At 46.4% G+C, this 20,637-nt stretch overlaps 1 protein-coding gene and 1 non-coding gene across 3 annotated transcripts; one reads left to right on the top strand and one right to left on the bottom strand.

The window, feature by feature from the left end:
• Window positions 1–1,191: 1,191 nt before the first annotated feature.
• On the bottom strand, window positions 1,192–16,980 carry cby1 (chibby homolog 1 (Drosophila)). 2 transcript variants are annotated; one of them, XM_024387935.2, is made up of 5 exons: window positions 16,850–16,980; window positions 16,514–16,620; window positions 15,710–15,815; window positions 15,469–15,581; window positions 1,192–1,599 (listed from the first exon to the last, which is right to left on the bottom strand). In XM_024387935.2, exons 2-5 carry the CDS (start codon window positions 16,589–16,591, stop codon window positions 1,519–1,521), a joined length of 378 nt encoding a protein of 125 aa, XP_024243703.1. In that variant the 5' UTR covers window positions 16,592–16,620; window positions 16,850–16,980; the 3' UTR covers window positions 1,192–1,518. The 2 variants fall into 2 exon arrangements, with proteins under 2 accessions (XP_024243703.1, XP_024243705.1); XM_024387937.2 differs by lacking the exon at window positions 1,192–1,599 and adding an exon at window positions 12,552–13,258.
• A 415-nt stretch (window positions 16,981–17,395) lies between these two features.
• On the top strand, window positions 17,396–17,468 carry trnar-ccu. Its single transcript has one exon. It is a non-coding gene; the product is annotated as a tRNA-Arg (tRNA).
• The last annotated feature ends 3,169 nt before the right edge of the window (window positions 17,469–20,637 follow it).

The raw sequence follows: 20,637 nt of genomic DNA, 5'->3' as shown, positions 1-20,637 counted from the left end.
ACATTTTCAGTTAATGGAGTCTACGGTTATCCCTCTTTAAGAAAAAGTATAAAAACCTTCTCTTGCATGGGTCCTCAGATCCTCAAAAGGGTCTATAGCTGCATCCCCACCTGGTATGGCAACTGCTCGGCCTCCCACTAGAGGGTAGTGTGTACGGCCCAGTACATCACTGGGGCCCAAGCTTCCTGCCATCCAGGACTTCTATACCAGGCGGTGTCAGAGGAAGGCCCTCGAAATTGTCAAAGACTCCACCCACCCTAGTCATAGACTGTTCTCTCTGCTACCGCACAGCAAGCGGTACCGGAGCACCAAGTCTAGAAACCTCTGGAACCTAAACAGCTTCTACCCCAAAGCCATAAGCCTCCTGAACATCTAATCAAATGGCTACCCAGACTATTTGCATTGTCCCCCGTACCCTCTTTTACGCTACTGCTCTCTGTTATTATCTATGCAGTCACTTTAATAACTCTACCTACATGTACAAATGACCTCAATTACCTCGACTAACCGGTGCCCCCACACATTGACTTTGTATCGGTACCCCCTGTAATATAGCCTCGCTATTGTTATTTTACTGCTGCGCTTAAATTATTTGTTTTATTTTTGGGGGTATTTTTCTTAACTGCATTTTTGGTTAAGGGCTTGTAAGTAAGCATTTCACTCTAAGGTCTAACCCTGTTGTATTCAGCACATGTGACAAATAACATTGGATTTGACATTGTTAAACACATGGCAAAAACATTACAGGAATGTTACAGTAAAGAATTTTTGCTGAATAATAGGATGCAGTATCTATAATGAAGTAAACTGCTGGAGAAATCTGCTGAGATCACTGAAACCAGCTTGTTTTTCAGCTACAGAATTAAATAGCCTACCTTTAATGACATTCCTCACATTCAACATCTGGTGTAACAACATTCTAGCAGTTACATTGTAATAACAATCTCACCTGACCTGTGACAGAAAAGCACAGGGATCCAAGAGATGGTAGAAATATCCAGTGATACAGTTTTGAAGATGGAGACCTGTTGAATTTGTAACCTCCACAATCCAGAGCATCCTTCTGCCCCCCCCCCTCCCCCCTCACATTCTTGCCAGTTTTATCATCAGACGTTGGTCTAAGCTTGCATTAGTATGGGCACTTGCATACTAATACAGACATGTATGCAAACAAAACATAACTACATTTCAGAAAGTTAAAACCTTTTAATAAAGTAGAAATGCCAAACCCATACACACAGGACGTTGAATATAAATCATAGTATTCTAAAATAGTTCCGCACTGATACGATAATGCTTACAAAAATTAATGAATCAAAGAAATTCATTTTTATAAAAGGATAGGGCACATTTAAACTCTCATACCTTCAACGATTTAAAATCCATATAACGTATAACAGTCTAATTTTACAGCACAGTTGGTCACTAACACTGCCATCCATCACCATCCCTCATCTATCCCCTTAATTAATTCCTTTTCAAGTGTCACTGGGAAACCCGTCTTCAGTTTTCTATTCATCACTTCTTCCTTCGGCTGTGATTTTTCACCTCCTCCAGTTCCTTCTCCATCAGGTGAGACTCTGCAGTGGTTTCTGACAACTTAAGGGAAAGGAAATCGGTTACTTAACCTCTAATATTCTAAGCCGTTGTTTATATTTTTAACTAAGTTAACACATGGAGTTGTTTTCAGATGGTCATACCATGGATCCTTTAGCTATTGGATTTAGAATTTTAGGACTCTAAGGTAATTTGTTTTATTTTTATAATTTGATAAAATATTGAATTTGGACTTTACTACTATAGCCCAAAGAAACACATTGAATAACACATTCATAAATGGCAAAAAAAGACAAACACTGCTGTAGCTCTGCCACTTTTCACCCCAGCTGTGGAAGGGCGACATTGGCGGACGCGGTGGATTGAGACTCATCCAATGCAAACTAACAGATTTTGATGGGGATTTTTGTATTATGTTCATTAGATTGACGCACGGGTACATCAATAGAGTCTTAAGGATTTTAAAAGGGAGTGTAGCACTTATTTCTCACTGCCAAAAACACATATAATTTTAATTTAGAGAACGCCAAGAAAACATTACTAAATTAAACTCTTTAATCAATTATTATAATGTAGCGGGCAAATTGGGCGTCTACTCGTCCGTCTGCAGGGCACATTTCATCCCTGAAAACTTCCACCGCTATAAACAATGGAAGGAGTGCTGAAGCAAGAAGTTGCTTCTCAAAGTGGATGCTGTCCCTACCATCAATGTGGCTTCTAAAGCATCTCAAAACAGCCAGCACCACCAGCAGCGCCCAAGCATTATCATGGGCTTCAGTGAGCATGTAAATCAACCTGGTAAGTGAAAGAGTTAGCTTGCTACCTCTATGCTAATGTTTGCTTGCTATATTGCATTTAGCTCACAGCTTTAATCTAAATAACAATGATTCAGATTGTTTAATAGTCACATGTACAGGGTTGCAGGTAGCCTAGTGGTTAAGAACGTTGAGCCAGTAACTGAAAGGTCATTGGTTTGAATCCCAAAGACGACTAGGTGAACAATCTGTCGACGTGCCTTTGAGCAATGCACTTAACCATCATTGCTCCTGTAAGTCGCTCTGGACAAGTGTGTCTGCTAAATGGCTAAAATGTAAATGTGATTGCAGGGTACTGTCACGCCTTGGTCTTAGTATTTTGTGTTTTCTTTCTTTATTTGGTCAGGCCAGGGTGTGACATGGGTTTATTTTGTGGTGTGTTTTTGTATTGGGGTTTTAGTAGGTATTGGGATTGTGGCTGAGTAGGGTTGTCTAGGAAAGTCTATGGCTGCCTGAGGCGGTTCTCAATCAGAGTCAGGTGATTATCGTTGTCTCTGATTGGGAAGCATATTTAGGTAGCCCGGGTTTCACTGTGTGTTTGTGGGTGATTGTTCCGGTCTCTGTGTTTGTTGTCACAAGATAGGCTCAGTCACTTTGGTTTTTCTTTTTTCATTGTTTTGGAAGAGAAAAGAACGAGCGCCATTCTCCTTGCGGAGATGGTGCTAAATCCATCAACACGGTCGGTCCCTGGGATTGGGCTGGCCAACACGATTCGGTTTGCTTGGAAGGAAAAGGAGTTGGAGCCTTTAGGACGGGAAACTTTTGGAAGGATAATATTGATGGGGATTCTAAAGCTGACGGTGAAGGACGTGTTTTGTTTCCAAGGCAACTCGTTGGAGGGAGCATACGACGTAGCACTATATACAGAGGAGAAACATGATGATATCCTGAGAAAGGCAAGAGCAGTGGGAGGTGAGAGGCCGATGAGCCACTATGAAATAACAAGCCTGTCGAAGAACAACTTTAGGGTTGTAACTGTCAACATTTACAACCCATACGTTAAGGATGAAGAGGTGAGGGCCTTTCTGGGGAGATACATGGATAACGTCTCCTCAGCAAGGCACCTCAAAGACTCCCTTGGGTTTTGGAATGGGAGGAGAGGCTTCCAGGCCCTCCTCAGGGAGGACCCAAAGGGACATGGTGGCTACCTCCATCCTCCTGCTATGTTCTCCCTAGGGGCTGACAGGGGACGTTGTTTTATGCACGTCAGCCCCCATTTTGCAGGCGCTGTATGGCCTACGGCCACATATTCGCCTCGTGCAGCACAAGAAAATGCCGATTTTGTGGATCTGAGGAACACGAGGCGAGGGATTGTGACAAGCCTAAGGCGTGCCACGGGTGTGGCTCGTCTGCACACCTGTGGCGTGGGTGCCCGGCTCGTCAGAGGTCATATGCGTCTGCGGCTGGTGGGGAGCAGGAGCGGGGGATGGGGAAGAAGAGGAGCGGAAGGAAGCACGCCTCATGACCAGAGTACAGGTCCAGAGGGGAAGGCCGCAAGGAAGGAGGAGGAGCAAGAAGCGGCGGATGGAAGAGAGAAGGAAACGGAAGGCACGGGAGTAGGAGAACCAGGAAAAGCGGCGGAAGAAGGCAACCGAGTGGAGAAGCATGAGAGAGAAGAAAGCGAGGGAGGAGTGTTGGAGAAGAAGACGGTGGAAGAGCAAGTGGACTGGGGGAAAGTGCCCTGGTGGAAGAGATGAGGGGTATGGTGGAGGAGCTGGCGGGGGGGAGGGTGGTATCTCTCCACTGCCGCCATCACCAAAGAAGAGAATGAAGAGGGTGCGATTGGCCGACAGTGAGAGGGAGGGGATGGTCAAGAGAGTGATGGGGGTGGGAGAAACCTCTGGGTTGCTGCTGGTTTCCCCAGGCCCTCAACTTCTGTTGGGTGGGGACACACCTAACAAGACTCAGGACTGGGTACAGGAGGAGGTGGGGAGTTTTTGTTTGGGGACTCAGCCTCCCGATTTTTTTTCCAAACCAGCTGCAGCACTGGGGAGGGGGAGGAGTGTGGGGGTAGACCCAGGGTGCAGGGCACCCCGGAGCCAAACACTATTCCTGCATCCTGGGTTGGTGAGATGGAGGAAGAGGGGGATGTCGGGAGTACGGATGGTGTTTTCACCGGTAGATATGGAGCAGGGGAGCATCGGGTGAGTCTCCTGTTTTTCTGTCTGGGTTTAGAATGAGTGTATTACATGTTTTTATTTTATTCTTTCATGGGGTCTAATTTTACTTTTGTTACTTTAAATGTAAGGGGTTTAAGGGATTTTGTTAAGAGGAGGGCGGTTTTTAGGTATTTGGAAGGTGTGGGGTTTGATTTTTGTTTTTTACAGGAGGTTCACCTGAGGGATGGAGGGGATGTTAGTAGGTTTAAGAGGGAGTGGGACAAGGGGAGTCGGTTTGGGGTATTGGGGGTGCACTCATCGGGGTAGGGATTTTGTGTGGGCACAGGGAGGTAAAAGTGGAGGATTCTTTTGTGGTAATGCAGGGGAGGGTTATAGGGGTGGATGTCACGATAAGGGATTGTAAATTTAGATTAGTGGTGGTGTATGGGCCACAGGTGGTGGCAGACAGGAGGGAGATGGTGGACTGTCTGACGCCCTGTGTGTCACAAATAGGAAATTAGTGATAGGGGGATTTTAATACAGATTTAGGAATAGGGGGATAGCAGTGCAGGCGCCATTACCGGGCTAATGGCTTGCCATGGTCTGGTTGATGGTGGTCTGCACACTACTCCGAAAATGGCCGGTCCTACATGGCGCAACTCCAGGGGGGTTGAGCGGAGGCTCGACTATATTTTTGTACCCAGGTCTTTGGGTAAGTTGTCTGGGCGGCTGTTGCCGGTTTTCTTTTCGGATCACGACGGGGTGCTCCTGCAGGTGGGGTCACCAGTCTGCCTCTTTGGTAGGGGGTACTGGAAGTTAGATTGGGATGTGCTGGAGGAGCAGGCTTTTGTTGATGGGTTTTATGGTTTCTTTTGGAGGCTTGAAGGCCTCCGGTCCATGTGCGAGGGGGTGTTAGAGTGGTGGGAATTAGTTAAGGTGAGGATTAGGGCTTTTATAATAGGGTATTGCAAGAGGGAAAAAAAGGGAGGAGAGGAGGGAGGTGGATTGTACCCAAAGGTTAATTGAACTCGAGTACGAGGCAGGCAACCTCGGCGGGTCGTTTGACTGGGAGAGATCCGCTACCCTAAAGGCGCAGCTCAGGGAATTGCAGGAGCGGAAGGCTTGAGCTTTCCTGGAGCGTGCGCATAGTGGCTTTCTAGAACACAATGAGACTTGTTCTGCTATGTTCTTTAAGTCGGTTAGGGCCAGACAGAGTAGGAAGGTAATGCATGGCGTTAGGGAAGAAAATGGTAGTATAGTTAGAGAACCAGAGGATATGGTCAGGGTGACAACTGATCATTTCCAAGGTTTATTTAAGGACAGGGAAATAGATGTAGAGCAGGGAAATGTGTTTTTAGAACACTTGTCCAGGCGGTTGCCGGAGGACATTAGAGAAGTGATGGAGGCCCAGATCTCACTAGAAGAGGTTGAGAGCGCTCTTAGGAGGATGGGAAAAGGGAAGGTGCCTGTGATGGATGGGCTGCCGGTTTTCTCTCAAGTTTTGGGGTATACTTGGACCAGTGGTCCTTGAAGTCTTGAAGGCCATCCTTGAGACGGGGGTCCCGGGGGGATCAATGGCTGTTGGTGTGCTGTCACTTTTATATAAGAAGGGGGAAGTAACAGACCTTGGCAACTGGCGGCCGTTGACCATGCTGTGTGAGATTACAAGCTACTTGCAAAGGTTTTAGCAGACCGGTTGCGCACAGCCCTTCCCTACGTCGTCCATGAGGATCAGACGTGCGGGGTAGAGGGCCGCTCTATTAGATGGAACCTACAGTTAATCAGGGACTCCATCGCTTGGGTTGAAGATAGAGGACTGCCTTTAATGGTAGCAGCGCTAGATCAGGCGAAAGCCTTTGATCGCGTGAATAGATCCTTTTTATTCAGAGTGTTAGGTCGATTAGGATTTGGGGAGAAGTTCATAGGATGGATTCGTACATTATATGTCGGAGCGGGGTGCCGAGTTAGTGTAAATAGTCACTTGGGTGACGTTTTTGACCTCTCGTCTGGGGTCAGGCAGGGGTGCCCACTCTCGGCTCTCCTCTTCGTTCTGTACATGGAGCCTCTGGGGGCTGCCATTAGGGCAGACACAGGGGTGGAAGGCTTGTTGATCCCTGGAAGTGGTGGGCTGCGTGTTAAGATGACGCAGTACGCCAACGACACTTCCTTGCTGCTGTGCAAGGACTCGTGCCTGACAAGGTCCCTTGCCATCTTTGGGGATTTCACCAGAGCGTCGGGAGCGGTTCTGAACCATGCAAAGTCTTCCGTCAAGTTTTTCGGAAGATGGCGCGGTAGAACGGATGTGCCCGGGGGGTTCTCTCTCTGTGAGGGGGCCCTGAGGATTCTCGGGGTCCATTTTGAGACCTCCGGCTCAGCGACGCTAAACTGGAACATGCGTATCGCAGTGGTACAGAGGAAGCTAGCAATGTGGAAGGCTAGGTATTTGTCTTTTATGGGCAAAGTCCTGGTCCTAAAGGTGGATGTGTTGCCGTCTCTTTTGTATTTGGCGTACATCTACCCATTGCCGGCTTGTCTGAGGAGGCCTCTAGTGAGGCTTGTGTTTCAGTTCATGTGGAGTGGCAAGTGCGAGTGGGTCGCCAGGGCACGCATGCTCTGTCCCATCGGGGAGGGAGGTAGGGGGGTACCACATTTCCCCCTCAAGCTGGATGCAATTTTTGTTTCTTTCTTGTTAACGGAGCTTGCTCATCCAGTGATACACCCGTCCGGTTACCTCCTGCGGGTGTTCTTCTCGTATCAGGCGAGAAGCGTAATGGTGTGGTCTAACACGGGTCCTCGGGCGGAACAGCTGCCGTGGCACTTTGGTCATGCGGCCAAGTGGCTGCGTGCACACCCTGAGGTTGAAGTTGCCCGAGTAGGTTTAGATCACAGGCACCTGTACGAGGAGGTCAGAAAGGCAGGGAGTCCGGCGCCTGTAGTGGGCATCTCGGAAGTGGTCTGGGAGGGAGTGCAGGCGCGGGGTCTGGACAACAGGCTCAAGGACCTGAATTGGTTGAGCCTTCATAAGTGCTTGCGGGTACGTTCCATCATGTACCGGTATAATTTGGTGCAATCCCCCACCTGTCCAAGATCCTCTTGTGTCAGGGAGGAGACTGTGCGCCATGTCTTTTGGGACTGTGCCTTTGCCGGAGTAGTATGGGCTAGGGCATGGATGTTGTTAGGTTTGGTAAGGGGGGATTTTGTATTGACGTGGGCCAGGTTAGAGAGAGGTGTAGGGAGAGCGAGAGGGACGGATAGGGACAGGTTTCTGCTCTGGCTTCTCATGAGTCTCTTTAAAAAGGGGGCTGTGGGAAGCCAGGCAGAACATGGTGGTGGAAGGGATAGTGAGGAGGGTGGAAGGAGATTTGAGGGAGAGTATGAAGAGGGAGGAGAGGAAGTGGGGGCAGCATGCTGCTCGGGAGAGGTGGAAGGGGGGTTTAGGGCTGGGTGTCATTTAGATTTGTAAGGGGATAGATTAGGGACGGGGAGATAGGGAAAGGTAGTTTGTAGGGTGACGGGGAGGGAAGATGCTCCCCTGAGGTTTTGTTTGGGGTTTTTGTTTTGTTTAGTTAAATTAAAATACCATTGTTGGAGTATGTATGAAAATTATGAGTTGTAAAGAATGAATGGTATTGAAGGTAAAATTATTTTTAATAAAAATAAATACAAAAATAGGCTGTATAGGTTTTCACGTTCCGTTTGTTATTGACGTAATAATTACTATTCAAATTCATTAAAGATGTATATTATTAACCACGCTGCATTTTGGTCCGACTCTCCTTCGACGGAAGAAAACAGAATCACCCACCACACCAGGACCAAGCAGCGTGGTGAAAGGCAGCGGCAGCAGGAGCAACCAAGGTTGGATTATACGACTTGGGAGGAAATAGACAGGTGGGCGGTCGACCCAGAGAGAGTGCCGGAGCCCGCCTGGGATTCGTTGGAGCAGTGCGAGGAGGGCTATAGGAGAATGGAGTTGGAGAAAAGCACGGCGGCGCAGAAGGAAGCCCGAGAGTCAGCCCCAAAAATTTCTTGGGGGGGGCTCAGGGAGAGTGTGGCAGAGTCAGGGTTCAGACCTGAGCCAACTCCCCCTGTTTATCGTGAGGAGCAGCGATCACAGGACTTCTGGACTTGGGAGGAGATATTGGACGGAAAAGGACCCTGGGCACAGCCTGGAGAATATCGCCGCCCCAAAGAAGAACTGGAGGCGGCGAAAGCGGAGAGGCGCTGGTATGAAGAGGCAGCACGGCGACGCGGATGGAAGCCCGCGAGTCAGCCCCATAAATATATTGGGGGCGCTGGGAGAGTGTGGCAGAGTCAGGGTTCAGACCTGAGCCAACTCCCCCTGTTTATCGTGAGGAGCCAAGGAGGAGACCAGAACCAGAGCCGGTGTTGGAGGTGAGTGAAGCAGAGACTGTGAAGGAGTTAATGGGGAAAGTGGAGGAGAGAGTTATGAGGGAGTTGCTAGTTTGGTGCTTTAGATACGATATTCGCCCGACGGAGCGTGTCGGGGATTTGATGGCACCTGGGTCCATACTCGTCCTGAGGTGCGTGTTAGTCGGCTGGTGAAGAGTGTGCCAGCCTCACGCATTAGGCCTCCTGTGTACCTACCTAGCCTTGCACGTCCTGTGCCAGTCCTGCTCTCAGGCTCTCCAGTACACCTTCACGGTCCGGTCCATCCTGTGCCACCTTCACACACCAGTCCTCCGGTGGCAGCTCCCCGCACCAGGCTTCCTGTGCGTGTCCTCGGCCCAGTAGCACCAGTGCCAGTACCACGCACCAGGCCTTCAGTGCGCCTCGCCTGTTCAGCGCTGCCAGAGCCTTCCTCCTCTCCAGCGCTGCCGGAGTCTCCCGCCTGTTCAGCGCAGCCAGAGCTGCCAGTCTGCATGGAGCAGCCAGAGCTGCCAGTCTGCATGGAGCAGCCAGAGCTGCCAGTCTGCATGGAGCAGCCAGAGCTGCCAGTCTGCATGGAGCAGCCAGAGCTGCCAGTCTGCATGGAGCAGCCAGAGCTGCCAGTCTGCATGGAGCAGCCAGAGCTGCCAGTCTGCATGGAGCAGCCAGAGCTGCCAGTCTGCATGGAGCAGCCAGAGCTGCCAGTCTGCATGGAGCAGCCAGAGCTGCCAGTCTGCATGGAGCAGCCAGAGCTGCCAGTCTGCATGGAGCAGCCAGAGCAGCCAGTCTGCATGGAGCAGCCAGAGCAGCCAGAGCTGCCAGTCTGCATGGAGCAGCCAGACCTGCCAGTCTGCATGGATCAGCCAGAGCTGCCAGTCTGCATGGATCAGCCAGAGCTGCCAGTCTGCATGGATCAGCCAGAGCTGCTAGTCTGCATGGAGCAGCCAGAGCTGCTAGTCTGCATGGAGCAGCCAGAGCTGCATGGAGCAGCCAGAGCTGCATGGAGCAGCCAGAGCTGCCAGTCTGCATGGAGCAGCCAGAGCCGCCAGTCTGCATGGAGCAGCCAGAGCCGCCAGTCTGCATGGAGCAGCCAGAGCCGCCAGTCTGCATGGAGCAGCCAGAGCCGCCAGTCTGCATGGAGCAGCCAGAGCCGCCAGTCTGCATGGAGCAGCCAGAGCCGCCAGTCTGCATGGAGCAGCCAGAGCCGCCAGTCTGCATGGAGCAGCCAGAGCTGCCAGTCTGCATGGAGCAGCCAGAGCTGCCAGTCTGCATGGAGCAGCCAGAGCTGCCAGTCTGCATGGAGCAGCCAGAGCTGCCAGTCTGCATAGATCAGCCAGAGCTGCCAGTCTGCATAGATCAGCCAGAGCTGCCAGTCTGCATAGATCAGCCAGAGCTGTCAGTCTGCATGGAGCAGCCAGAGCAGCCAGATCCGCCAGTCTGCCATGATCTTCCAGATCCGCCAGTCTGCCATGATCTTCCAGATCCGCCAGGATCTTCCAGATCCGCCAGTCAGCCAGGATCTTCCAGATCCGCCAGTCAGCCAGGATCTTCCAGATCCGCCAGTCAGCCAGGATCTTCCAGATCCGCCAGTCAGCCAGGATTCGCCAGTCAGCCAGGATCTGCCAGAACCACCAGCTAGCCAGGATCTGCCAGAGCCTACTACCTGCCTGAGCTTCCTCTCAGTGCCGGGCTTCCCCTCAGTGCCGGGCTTCCCCTCAGTGCCGGGCTTTCTCTCAGTGCCGGGCTTTCTCTCAGTGCCGGGCTTTCTCTCAGTGCCGGGCTTCCACATCAGTCCCGAGCTTCCACATCAGTCCCGAGCTGCCCCCCAGTCCAGTGGGGTCCTTGGTGAGGGTTATTAGGCGTTCTGTCACGCCTTGGTCTTAGTATTTTGTGTTTTCTTTATTTATTTGGTCAGGCCAGGGTGTGACATGGGTTTATTTTGTGGTGTGTTTTTGTATTGGGGTTTTAGTAGGTATTGGGATTGTGGCTGAGTAGGGTTGTCTAGGAAAGTCTATGGCTGCCTGAGGCGGTTCTCAATCAGAGTCAGGTGATTATCGTTGTCTCTGATTGGGAAGCATATTTAGGTAGCCCGGGTTTCGTTGTTGTTGTTGTTTCATTCGTATTCATTAAAGATGTATATTATTAACCACGCTGCATTTTGGTCCGACTCTCCTTCGACGGAAGAAAACCGTAACAGGTACAGTGAAAATCTTAGGCTTCGAGCTCCTGCAATGTTTCATCGGAGCTCGAGGCGCCCTGTCGGTGCAATCTTAGCCAAGATAAAAACTAAACAAATGTAGACATGTCTGCCAGCTGTTGGTCACTAACTGCTGATGCTGTCATACTATAGTTTGCCTTGTACTATGGGAAAGAGTAGTGTTGGTGATTGTGGAGGCTGCACGTTGCGATAATTTGGCCATTTTGTGGCTATAGGGGAGTTTTCTATAAAGCCTGCCGATTGTGGGTTCATCCTAAATGACATTTTGGAGATGCCCCAGAGCCATCCATGCCTTCTCTGGAGGGGTGGATTGTGCTCATTGGGAAAGTTTTTTTAAATTTAAATTTGAGGATTAATGTTGTCACGGTTACTTCTTGTTGAAGAGGCAGCTGCTAACATTAGTTTGCTAATTTGTGGCCATTTGTTTTCCGCTAGCAAAATAAGTGAGCTAGATTTTGTTAGTGTACTGCAATATGTCGATAACACAGCTAAGTTTGACACTGGTATGGGCTAGTAAATATCCTAAACCTAGTCAGCTAGATGTGAAGCTAAAACCAGGGAGAGCGAGGAGAGAATTCATTTTTTGTTTCATCTGCTGCTGGCTTGCTAACCATCACTCAAATTCATATTTCCACATGTAATTTATGAAATTAGATTTCTATTCCATAAAGATTGTAATTTAAATATGTTGTGAATATTGTCAAAGTTTTCCATACTAAAAAGTGAAGCGCCACTTACAGCTTACCATGTACAGTGCATTCAAAAAGTATTCAGACCCCTTGACTTTTCCACATTTTATTACATTACAACATTCTAAAAATTATTTAAAATATTTTCCCCTCACTCTATACACAATACCCCATAATAAGAACGCGAAAACAGGTTAATAGAAATTTTTGCACGTGTATTACAAATACGGACTATTCCTTCAACCTCATGGCTTGGTTTTTGCGCTGACATGCACGGTCACCCAAAACACTGACAAACTTTTACAGATGCGCAATCGAGAGCATCCTGTCGGGCTGTATCACAGCCTGGTACGGCGAATGCACCGCCCTCAACCGCAAGGCTCTCCAGAGGGTGGTGCGGTCTGCATGCATCACCTGGGGCAAACTACCTGCCCTCCATGACACCTACAGCACCCGATGTCACAGGAAGGCCAAAAGGATCATCAAGGACATCAACCACCTAAGCCACTGCCTGTTCACACCACTACCATCCAGAAGGCGAGGTCAGTACAGGTGCATCAAAGCTGGGACAGAGAGATTGAAAAACAGCTTCTATCTCAAGGCCATCAGACTGCTAAACAGCCATCACTAACTCAGAGAGGATGCTGCCTATTTTGAGACCCAATCACTGGCCACTTTAATAAACGGATCACTAGTTACTTTATACAATGCACTCTAAATAATGCCACTTTAATAATGTTTACATAACTTACATTACTCATATCACATGTATATACTGCATTTATACCATCTATTGCACCTTGCCTATGCCGCTCGGCCATCGCTCATCCATATACTTATGTACATATTCTCATTCTTGGTCATCCATCTTTCTAAATTAAAATGTGATATTCTTACAGATCAATCCAGCTGGCAAGATCATTAAACATTGCTAAGTTATTTAGCTGTAGTGTGGATTTATGGCAGTTTAAAAATATGTAAATCAGCACCCAGATATTGTGTTGCCTACGCAGTAGTTGCACTATCAGACTAGCTGGCAGGTGGAAAAATCTGAGCGAGCCGCCCCCTCGTTGGATACTGTTACAATGAATATTGTCTGAGCTGCCTTATTGAAGCGTTGTATCAACATTCACAAAATGTTTCTCTTCCCTGGTGAATAATGCAGACCGGAAGCCACAAGGGTGGCTTCATATACAGTAGTTTATAGCAGGGGGTCAGTAACCTTTTTCACGTGGAGTGCCAATTTACAATTGCTCCTACCATTTCTAAAGATTTGCAAGCCAGGTATGATTTAAATATAGGTCTACGCATTGTAAGCTACTTAACTGTGCCCCCATCAATGTCTAACTGCCCACAAACTAAATAAGGATATAGCTGGTTACTCGTCAGAGGCGCCGTCCATTCATACCAGGCCACGGAGCTCCACTATGCCTACTTGTACTGAGGCGCTGAATCTTTGCCAAGATATGCCACACCTGTCAGGTAGATGGACTGTCAAAGAAGCCAATTAAACAACGTGATCATTACACAGATGCACCTTGTGCTTGGAACAAAAGGCCACTAAAATGTGCCGTTTTGTCACACAGCACAATGCCACAGATGTCTTAAGTTTCAATATCACATGCACAAGTACAGTGAAATGCCTTCCTTGCAAACTCAAAACCCAACAATGCAATAACAATGTATTACTAGAAATAAAAAAATAAATATGAAACACACAACAAGTAAGCAAGCATACTAAATACAGGGTCAGTTTCAATACCATATTTACAATGTGCAGGGATGCTGGTGTGATGGAGGTAGATATGTATAGGGCTAAGATGACTAGGCATCAGGATATAAGATAAACAGAGTAGCAGCAGCTTGCATGTGAGTGGGTGACTCTACACACTTGCACACCAATGATCACACCTGTCAGGTGGATGGATTATCTTGACAAAGGAGAAATGCTCACAAACACAAATATAAACAAATTTGTGCACCAAATTTGAGAGAAATAAGCTTTTTGTGTGTATGGACCATTTCTGGGATCTTTTATTTCAGCACATTGGACCAGGGCATAAAATGTCATTTTTGGTCCACCAGCCACTGTGGCAAGTAGATTAAAAAACAAATCTCAGCCACTCAGGTTTTTTTACCAGCCCAAATATTTTTGTTCTGCTAAAATTACACCAACACAAAAAAAACAGATGAGCATGCTTTGTAATGTTTCTAAAACAAATGTATTACTAGTAAGAAGTAGTGTGGTATTTTGTTTAATTTCATGTTTTGTGAGTCTTAACCAAAATATCACGGATGAGACAAATGTTCACCAGTCCCTTTAAGGGTTACCGTGCTAACTTGACTTCATTTTTGTGCCGGTGAGATTGAATCTACCTAGTAGAAGCATGGTCTTCTCTTCCCAACAGTTTAAACTCTAACATGGAAAAACAACCTAGCTTGTGAACAGAACAATGTAAATAGCCAAAAAAGTCTCACTTCAGTAGACTTTAATTATATATATATATATATATATATATCTACATAATTAGCCCAGAACGTTTTTTTGCGTTATTAAATACAGCTGGAAAGATCTTTTGGATATCAGAGGCGGTAATTCACCAGCATTCCGACCAGAAATACGACTTTCCCAAATTGGATTCTTTGTTCATACCCCCCAATTGAACTTATCCCTTTAGCTGCTCCAAGACGTCACCGGCGGAGAAAAGGTATTCGGACTGGACTTCTAGTCCGACTCAAGAGGCATGCACACCATCCACCGTTTCCGATTATATTACTCGCCAATGTTCGGTCCCTGGACAACAAAGTAGACGGGCTCAGGGTGATTTGATTTGACCACCCTCCAATCGTGGCTGGTGAAATAGACATCTTTACCCGCCAATGCCAAAATGTTAGGCCCTGCATTGGACGAACACTTTACATGTTGCATTTAGATTTTTGTTCAGTGTACTTAAAAAAACACTTCAACCAGTAAAATGGCTCTTTGGCTAGCTTTGCTACAGCCTATTTCAATGAGTGTTCACATTCTAACATAGAATGCTGCATCCAAATAGGTATTTTGCAAACAATCACAAACAAATATCTTAGCGACTGTTCAAGCATTAATCAAAACAACAATGTAAGCCAACTATGTTTAAGTAATAACCAAGTGGCCTCCTGGGTGGCGCAGTGCTAGCTGCGCCACCAGATTCTTGGTTCGAGCCCAGGCTCTGTCGGCCGCGACCGGGAGGCCCACGAGGCGATGCACAATTGGCCCAGCGTCGTCCGGGTTAGGCCGGCAGGGATATCCTTGTCTTATCGCGCACTAGCAACTCCTGTGGCGGGCCGGGTCGCCAGGTGTACAGTGTTTCCTCTGACACATTTGTGCGGCTGGCTTCCGGGTTGGATGTGCATTGTGTCAAGAAGCAGTGCGGATAGGTTGGGTTGGGTTGTGTTTCGGAGGACGCATGGCTCTCGACCTTCACCTCTCCTAAGTCCGTACGGGAGTAGCAGCGATGAGACAAGACTGTAACTACTACCAATTAGGTTTAAAAAAAGTAATAACTAAGTAAATCTGGGCTATGGTGTATGGGCGCAGACAGTAAAGGGCAGTTGTTAACCCCCAACTTGTCTGTTGTACTTGTTTATGACGTGAATAGTGACTGAGGATAAAAAAGGAGTCCCTTATTCAACCTGCAACTGTATGGCTGATGATAACTCACCATGTCCAACAGGAGGTCAATCTTCAGCCTCAGTAAGTTGTTCTCCTCTTCAAGCTGTAAGTTCCTCTTTTTTAGTCTCTGCACCTCCTTCCCTGATGCATTCCCTCCAGACTCTGGGGGCAAGAAACAAAATACATGAAGAAAAACAAAAAGGATCAGTGGGGATCAGATAGATCAGACTTCTTACAGTAGCAGTGCAGACAGTGCAGTTTTCTACTGCATTTAAGTGAAGATCAGTTACCTGCAATCCATTGTCCCTCTTCAAATTTCAAGCTCTGCCCCCCGATGTTCATTACAGGGGCTCCATATTCAAGACCCAACTCTATTTCCCTCGTAGACCGATCCAACTAGACCCAACAAATGACCCAACAACAGGGTGATTACACAGACTAACTTCAGATAACCAACAACAGATGCACATAGAGCTCCACAGTGGAGGTGTCATAATACTTAGACAATCTATCGATCAAACAGGGAAATGGATCCAATCGTTTTTGCACCTTTCATTTTTCCCCATAGGGGATTTTAGAAACACTTAAAATAAAGGGCTGTTTCTCATGTAGGCTTACCCTGGCATGAGGTTTTGATAACCGTGTCAATCTTTCTCGGACAAAGTTACTTTTATATTCAAGTCCATTTACTCTCAGATTTGAGGGGGTAAATACAGCCGAATATATTGTTAAGTCACTTATTTCACTTAAGTCCTTATTCTAAATGTTTCTAAAAATGTCCTATGGGAAAACTGAATGGTGGAAAAACGATTGGAACCATTTCCGTATTTGATCGCTATGTTATGGGTATTATGACACATACTGTGGTGTAATACTCTATAGCAGGGTTTCCTAAACTCAGACCCTCCCCCCATAGTTGATTCAAATAACCAATTTATCATCCAGCTTTGATTATTTGAATCAGCTGTATAAAGCTATTGCAAAAAACTAAACGTGCACCCAGGGGTGGCCCCAGCCCAGGACCAAGTGTGGGAAACCCTGCGCTGGTACACAAGAGTGTGTTTGCGGATTACAGGGGAATTTGATCAACTCACCGTGTGCAGATTGGAGAGAGAAACAGACTTGCGAGGAGGGGTTTTCTTTGGACTGAAGGTGTTTCCAAAAAACGGCATCTTCTTAATCAGCGGCGTTATAGATAGCTCTGAAGTGAGACAAACAGAGTTTGTGGAAGTTTAATGTTGGATTCATAACTTTTTACTTTGCAGCTTTAGAAATAATCAAGTAGCGTTAACTAGCTACGCAACGCGATAGCTAGGACTAATAGCATTGCCAGCTAGCCAAGGCTACCAACAGCTAACGTTACACCACTATCTTTGCTGTTTTGATGAAGTAGCTAGCTTAATCTGCTACTGTACAGCGCTAATATTTACCTTATTCCTTATAATTGGTTAGCAGAGGCTTCCCTTCTCTTTTTCGCCCAGCTAGGTTATTTTTACCTGCTTTTTACACACATGCAGGTTACTGCGCAAGATCCATTTTGCCCCAACCGGGTAATAATGGAAGAATCTACAAATGGCAGCACAGCATTTGAGTTGGATGATATCAAATAATGTTACAATGTTATGATTGTTTACTTTAACTACATACAATTCGATTCTATATAATATGACAAAGTCTCGGTTTGATCCTTGTAATAATGTAAAAACTTGATCAATACCCCTGCTGTTGAGTTTAAGTGGAATAGTCTGTCAATGTGAATGTATCACCATGGTGATAGCGTCACTTTGTGGTTGTTCACAGAAAGCTTCGATCTAACTATTTTCCTCGATAAATAGTTTGCTGTGTATCATTCATTACTCGATTTAACAGATTTATCATCCGATACAAAAAGTCGTTCCCATCACTGTTACTACATTTCCCGTGGTTATCAGGAATATTAATTTGATAAAGGCCTAACCCCGCCCATTTCACAACTAGCCCCAGTGGCCTAATGGATAAGGCACTGGCCTCCTAAGCCAGGGATTGTGGGTTCGAGTCCCATCTGGGGTGAATCATTTTTGTCCATTGAATTGTTCAAAGCCTTGTCAACAATTAAATACAATGTTTATTATCAACATAGCAAATAGCTTAAAAACGTACATTGATATATATATATATATATATACACTTTATACATTGATATATATATATACATTGATATATATATATATATACACACACATTATGAATCTTATCATATTTACAAGGATTATAGTTGGAAATGTGTAGCCAAAGTCATCCTACAAAGGATCAATCTCATGTAGCCTCATTGCTGACCATGCCGCTCATGGCAAAATAAATGTACACAAGTTATTCAATCATTGCACCCACACTGCTCGCGCGCGCCAAGGAGCGTCTGCTTTGCAAGCGATAAAATAGAAGTCAGTTCTATTTGTGACGCTGTACGAGGTGCAAATCCTGCCTCTCCCATCTCGCACAGCCGGTTTGGGTACGGTGTAACATGCTGAACAGACCACATGCACGCATGAATCCACGTGTACATGTTGATTTTGTCCACCCACACCAGACGGGATCAGGACATGCAGGTTGAAATATCAAAACAAACTCTGAACCAACTCAGGTCCTGTATGTATCTAACCGACCCGCTCTGCCCTTTATTCGCAGAACCACACGGGGGGACCTAGTGAATGACCTGCAGAGAGCTGGGACCAAAGTAACAAAGCCTACCATCAGCAAGGGCATTGAAGATGAAACGTGGCTAGGTCTTTCAGCATGACGAAGTGCGAAGTTGCTAGATATTGGCGGAAACTAGAACACGCTGTCGTACCCATTGATCCAGAGCATCCCAAACGTGCTCAATGGGTGACTTCTGGTAACTATTATGACCATGGAACAACTGGGACATATTCAGCTTCCAGGAATTGTGTACAGATCCTTGAAGATAGGGGGCCCTGCATTATCATGCTGAAACATGAGGTGATGGCGGCAGATGAATGGCACGACAATGCCAGACAGGAACTCGTCACGGTGCATTCAAATTGCCATTGATAAAATGCAATTGTGTTCGTTTTCCATAGCTTATGCCTACCCATACGATAACCCCACGCTATCATGGGGCACTCTGTTCACAACGTTGACCTCAGCAAACCGCTCACTCACACAACACCATACACATGGTCTGGGAACAGCTCTGGTGGACATTCCTGCAGTCAGCATGCCAATTGCACGCTCCCTCAAAACTAGAGACATCTGTGGCATTGTGTTGTGTAACAAAACTGCACATTTTAGTGTCCTTTTATTGTCCTCAGCACAAGGTGGACCTATGTAATGATCATGCTGTTTAATCAGCATTTTGATATGTCCCACCTGTTAGGTGGATGGATTATTTTGGCAAAGGAGACATTTTCAGTAACAGGGAACAAATTTGTGCACAAAATTTGAGAGAAATAAGCTTTTTGTGCATATGGAGCATTTCTAGGGTCTTTTATTTCAGCACATGAAACATGGGGCCAACACTTTACATGTTGCATTTATATTTTTGTTAAGTGTATATGCAACTGCACCGGAAGGTGCATAAACTGGTAGCCTGGTTTCTCATTTTCAAGTCAAGGAGGTTAAGTGATGTCGTTATCGAAGATTTGCCATCATCCCTGTTCCTTGTCATACAAATTCTCTTTCAGGCCCCACCACCATTAAAACTGAAGTGGCTTAAAAGTGCTATTTTTAGAGCTAAGCAGGGAATGTTATCTCACTCTCAGTGCAGAAACCCGCTACATTAAATAGGACTAAAATACACTCCGGGTGCTAGGAATTGAATCCCTCTTTTCCTAAGCCTGTGCACAGGCTTACCACAGTCTCTTTGGGACTGAAACCTTCTACATTGTAATGACATGTTTAATTCCAATGTGGTGCTAGGAATGTTACACCCCACATATGTCTTTGCCATTAGCCCACCTTCTCTTCTCCCTACACTATGGTGCAAGGGATGGTAGGCTATATTACGACCACATGTCCTCTCCCCTCCCCTACCCCTCCATGCCCTCTTCTTCCCTCATGTACAACCTGTACATGCATGAATAACCTATGAGCTTGTATTTAGGTGTGGTGTGGTGAGGTGTGGGGATAGCTCTTGTGATTTGTGTGCTACTGTACATGTTAATGATTACATTATTTCTGTGTAATAACTCTAAATAGTTTGTCTTGAATTGATTGCTGCATAGTATGATAAATGGTAGAGTACGGTACTGACCAGATTTGTGATGTATCGCCTAAGGCCCTGACCACAGATGACAGAGCTGTCATGTTCTCTGTGCTGTACTGTAATCGGTCTCTGTTAATAGAGCCACTGCAGCAGGAGACAACATAACCTATTGCTTAGGAGGAACAGTCCAGCCGGTTCTCACTGAGGGGACTGACTGGCCATAGCCTCTCTGTCTCTGGAACCTAAAATAACCAGAAAGTACACTCTGACTGACACCTGAGATGTGCACATGATCATATATGTGCGAACTCTACTCATCAGTGCCTAATTCAAAATACCCTCTTTTGACTTTTTATGGGTATCCACATGCTCCAGTGTAGTGCATGTGTTCCCCACAGTGCCATGCCATTACATGCTGTATTTAAGGAGGTGACTAGTTTCTCCTGTCTTTCAAGGACTTGTAATAACCAGTAGATAATAAACAACAAACCAAGTTACCACAACTAATAACACAATTACATTTTCCCTCCTGCCCTCCCCCACTCCCTCCCTCCCCAGGAACCTATAACAACCAGTGTTTGACCTGAGCAGGGTGTCGTTGGTAGGGAATATAAGGTTCGGGGCTCGGACAGTGTTGGAGTAGATACCAGGGCTGACGTTACACTCTGACCAGACACAGGCCCTGCGACAGAGTAAAATACAGTCATGTCAGTCCTTTGAATTATATAAAGCTGAACTGGTGGTATCTGATGGGTTTTATTCCATGCTAATTGACCCTCTGGGATTAATACAATGTTATTGGAATGAACTTCATATGCTTCCCCCAAATTTAATTATATGAATGGCAAACTGATATCTTGCTCAATTTAATTTCTAAGCCTGGGGAGTAGGAGAAATGTATTGTTTGTATAATGTGATTAAATGGCAGCTGTACTTGCCATGATTCTATCTATGCATTTATATTGTAAAATAACATTTTGTTTTGTGTGCATATTACTTCAAGAAATAATAGTGTCC

This window comes from Oncorhynchus tshawytscha, linkage group LG25 (assembly GCF_018296145.1).
Source record: "Oncorhynchus tshawytscha isolate Ot180627B linkage group LG25, Otsh_v2.0, whole genome shotgun sequence".
NCBI lineage: Eukaryota > Metazoa > Chordata > Actinopteri > Salmoniformes > Salmonidae > Oncorhynchus > Oncorhynchus tshawytscha.
Note: the sequence above shows the minus strand (reverse complement) of the source record. Positions and strands in the feature narration are given on the sequence as shown.

Excerpts from the sequence above, each read along its gene's own strand:
- cby1 (XM_024387935.2), bottom strand. The coding sequence starts at position 16,591 with ATGCCGTTTTTTGGAAACACCTTCAGTCCAAAGAAAACCCCTCCTCGC. Across the intron at positions 15,582-15,709 it reads AGAGGGACAATGGATTGCAG|AGTCTGGAGGGAATGCATCA; the intron begins GTAACTGATCTT and ends TCTTGCCCCCAG. Across the intron at positions 1,600-15,468 it reads TTGACCTCCTGTTGGACATG|TTGTCAGAAACCACTGCAGA; the intron begins GTGAGTTATCAT and ends CTTTCCCTTAAG.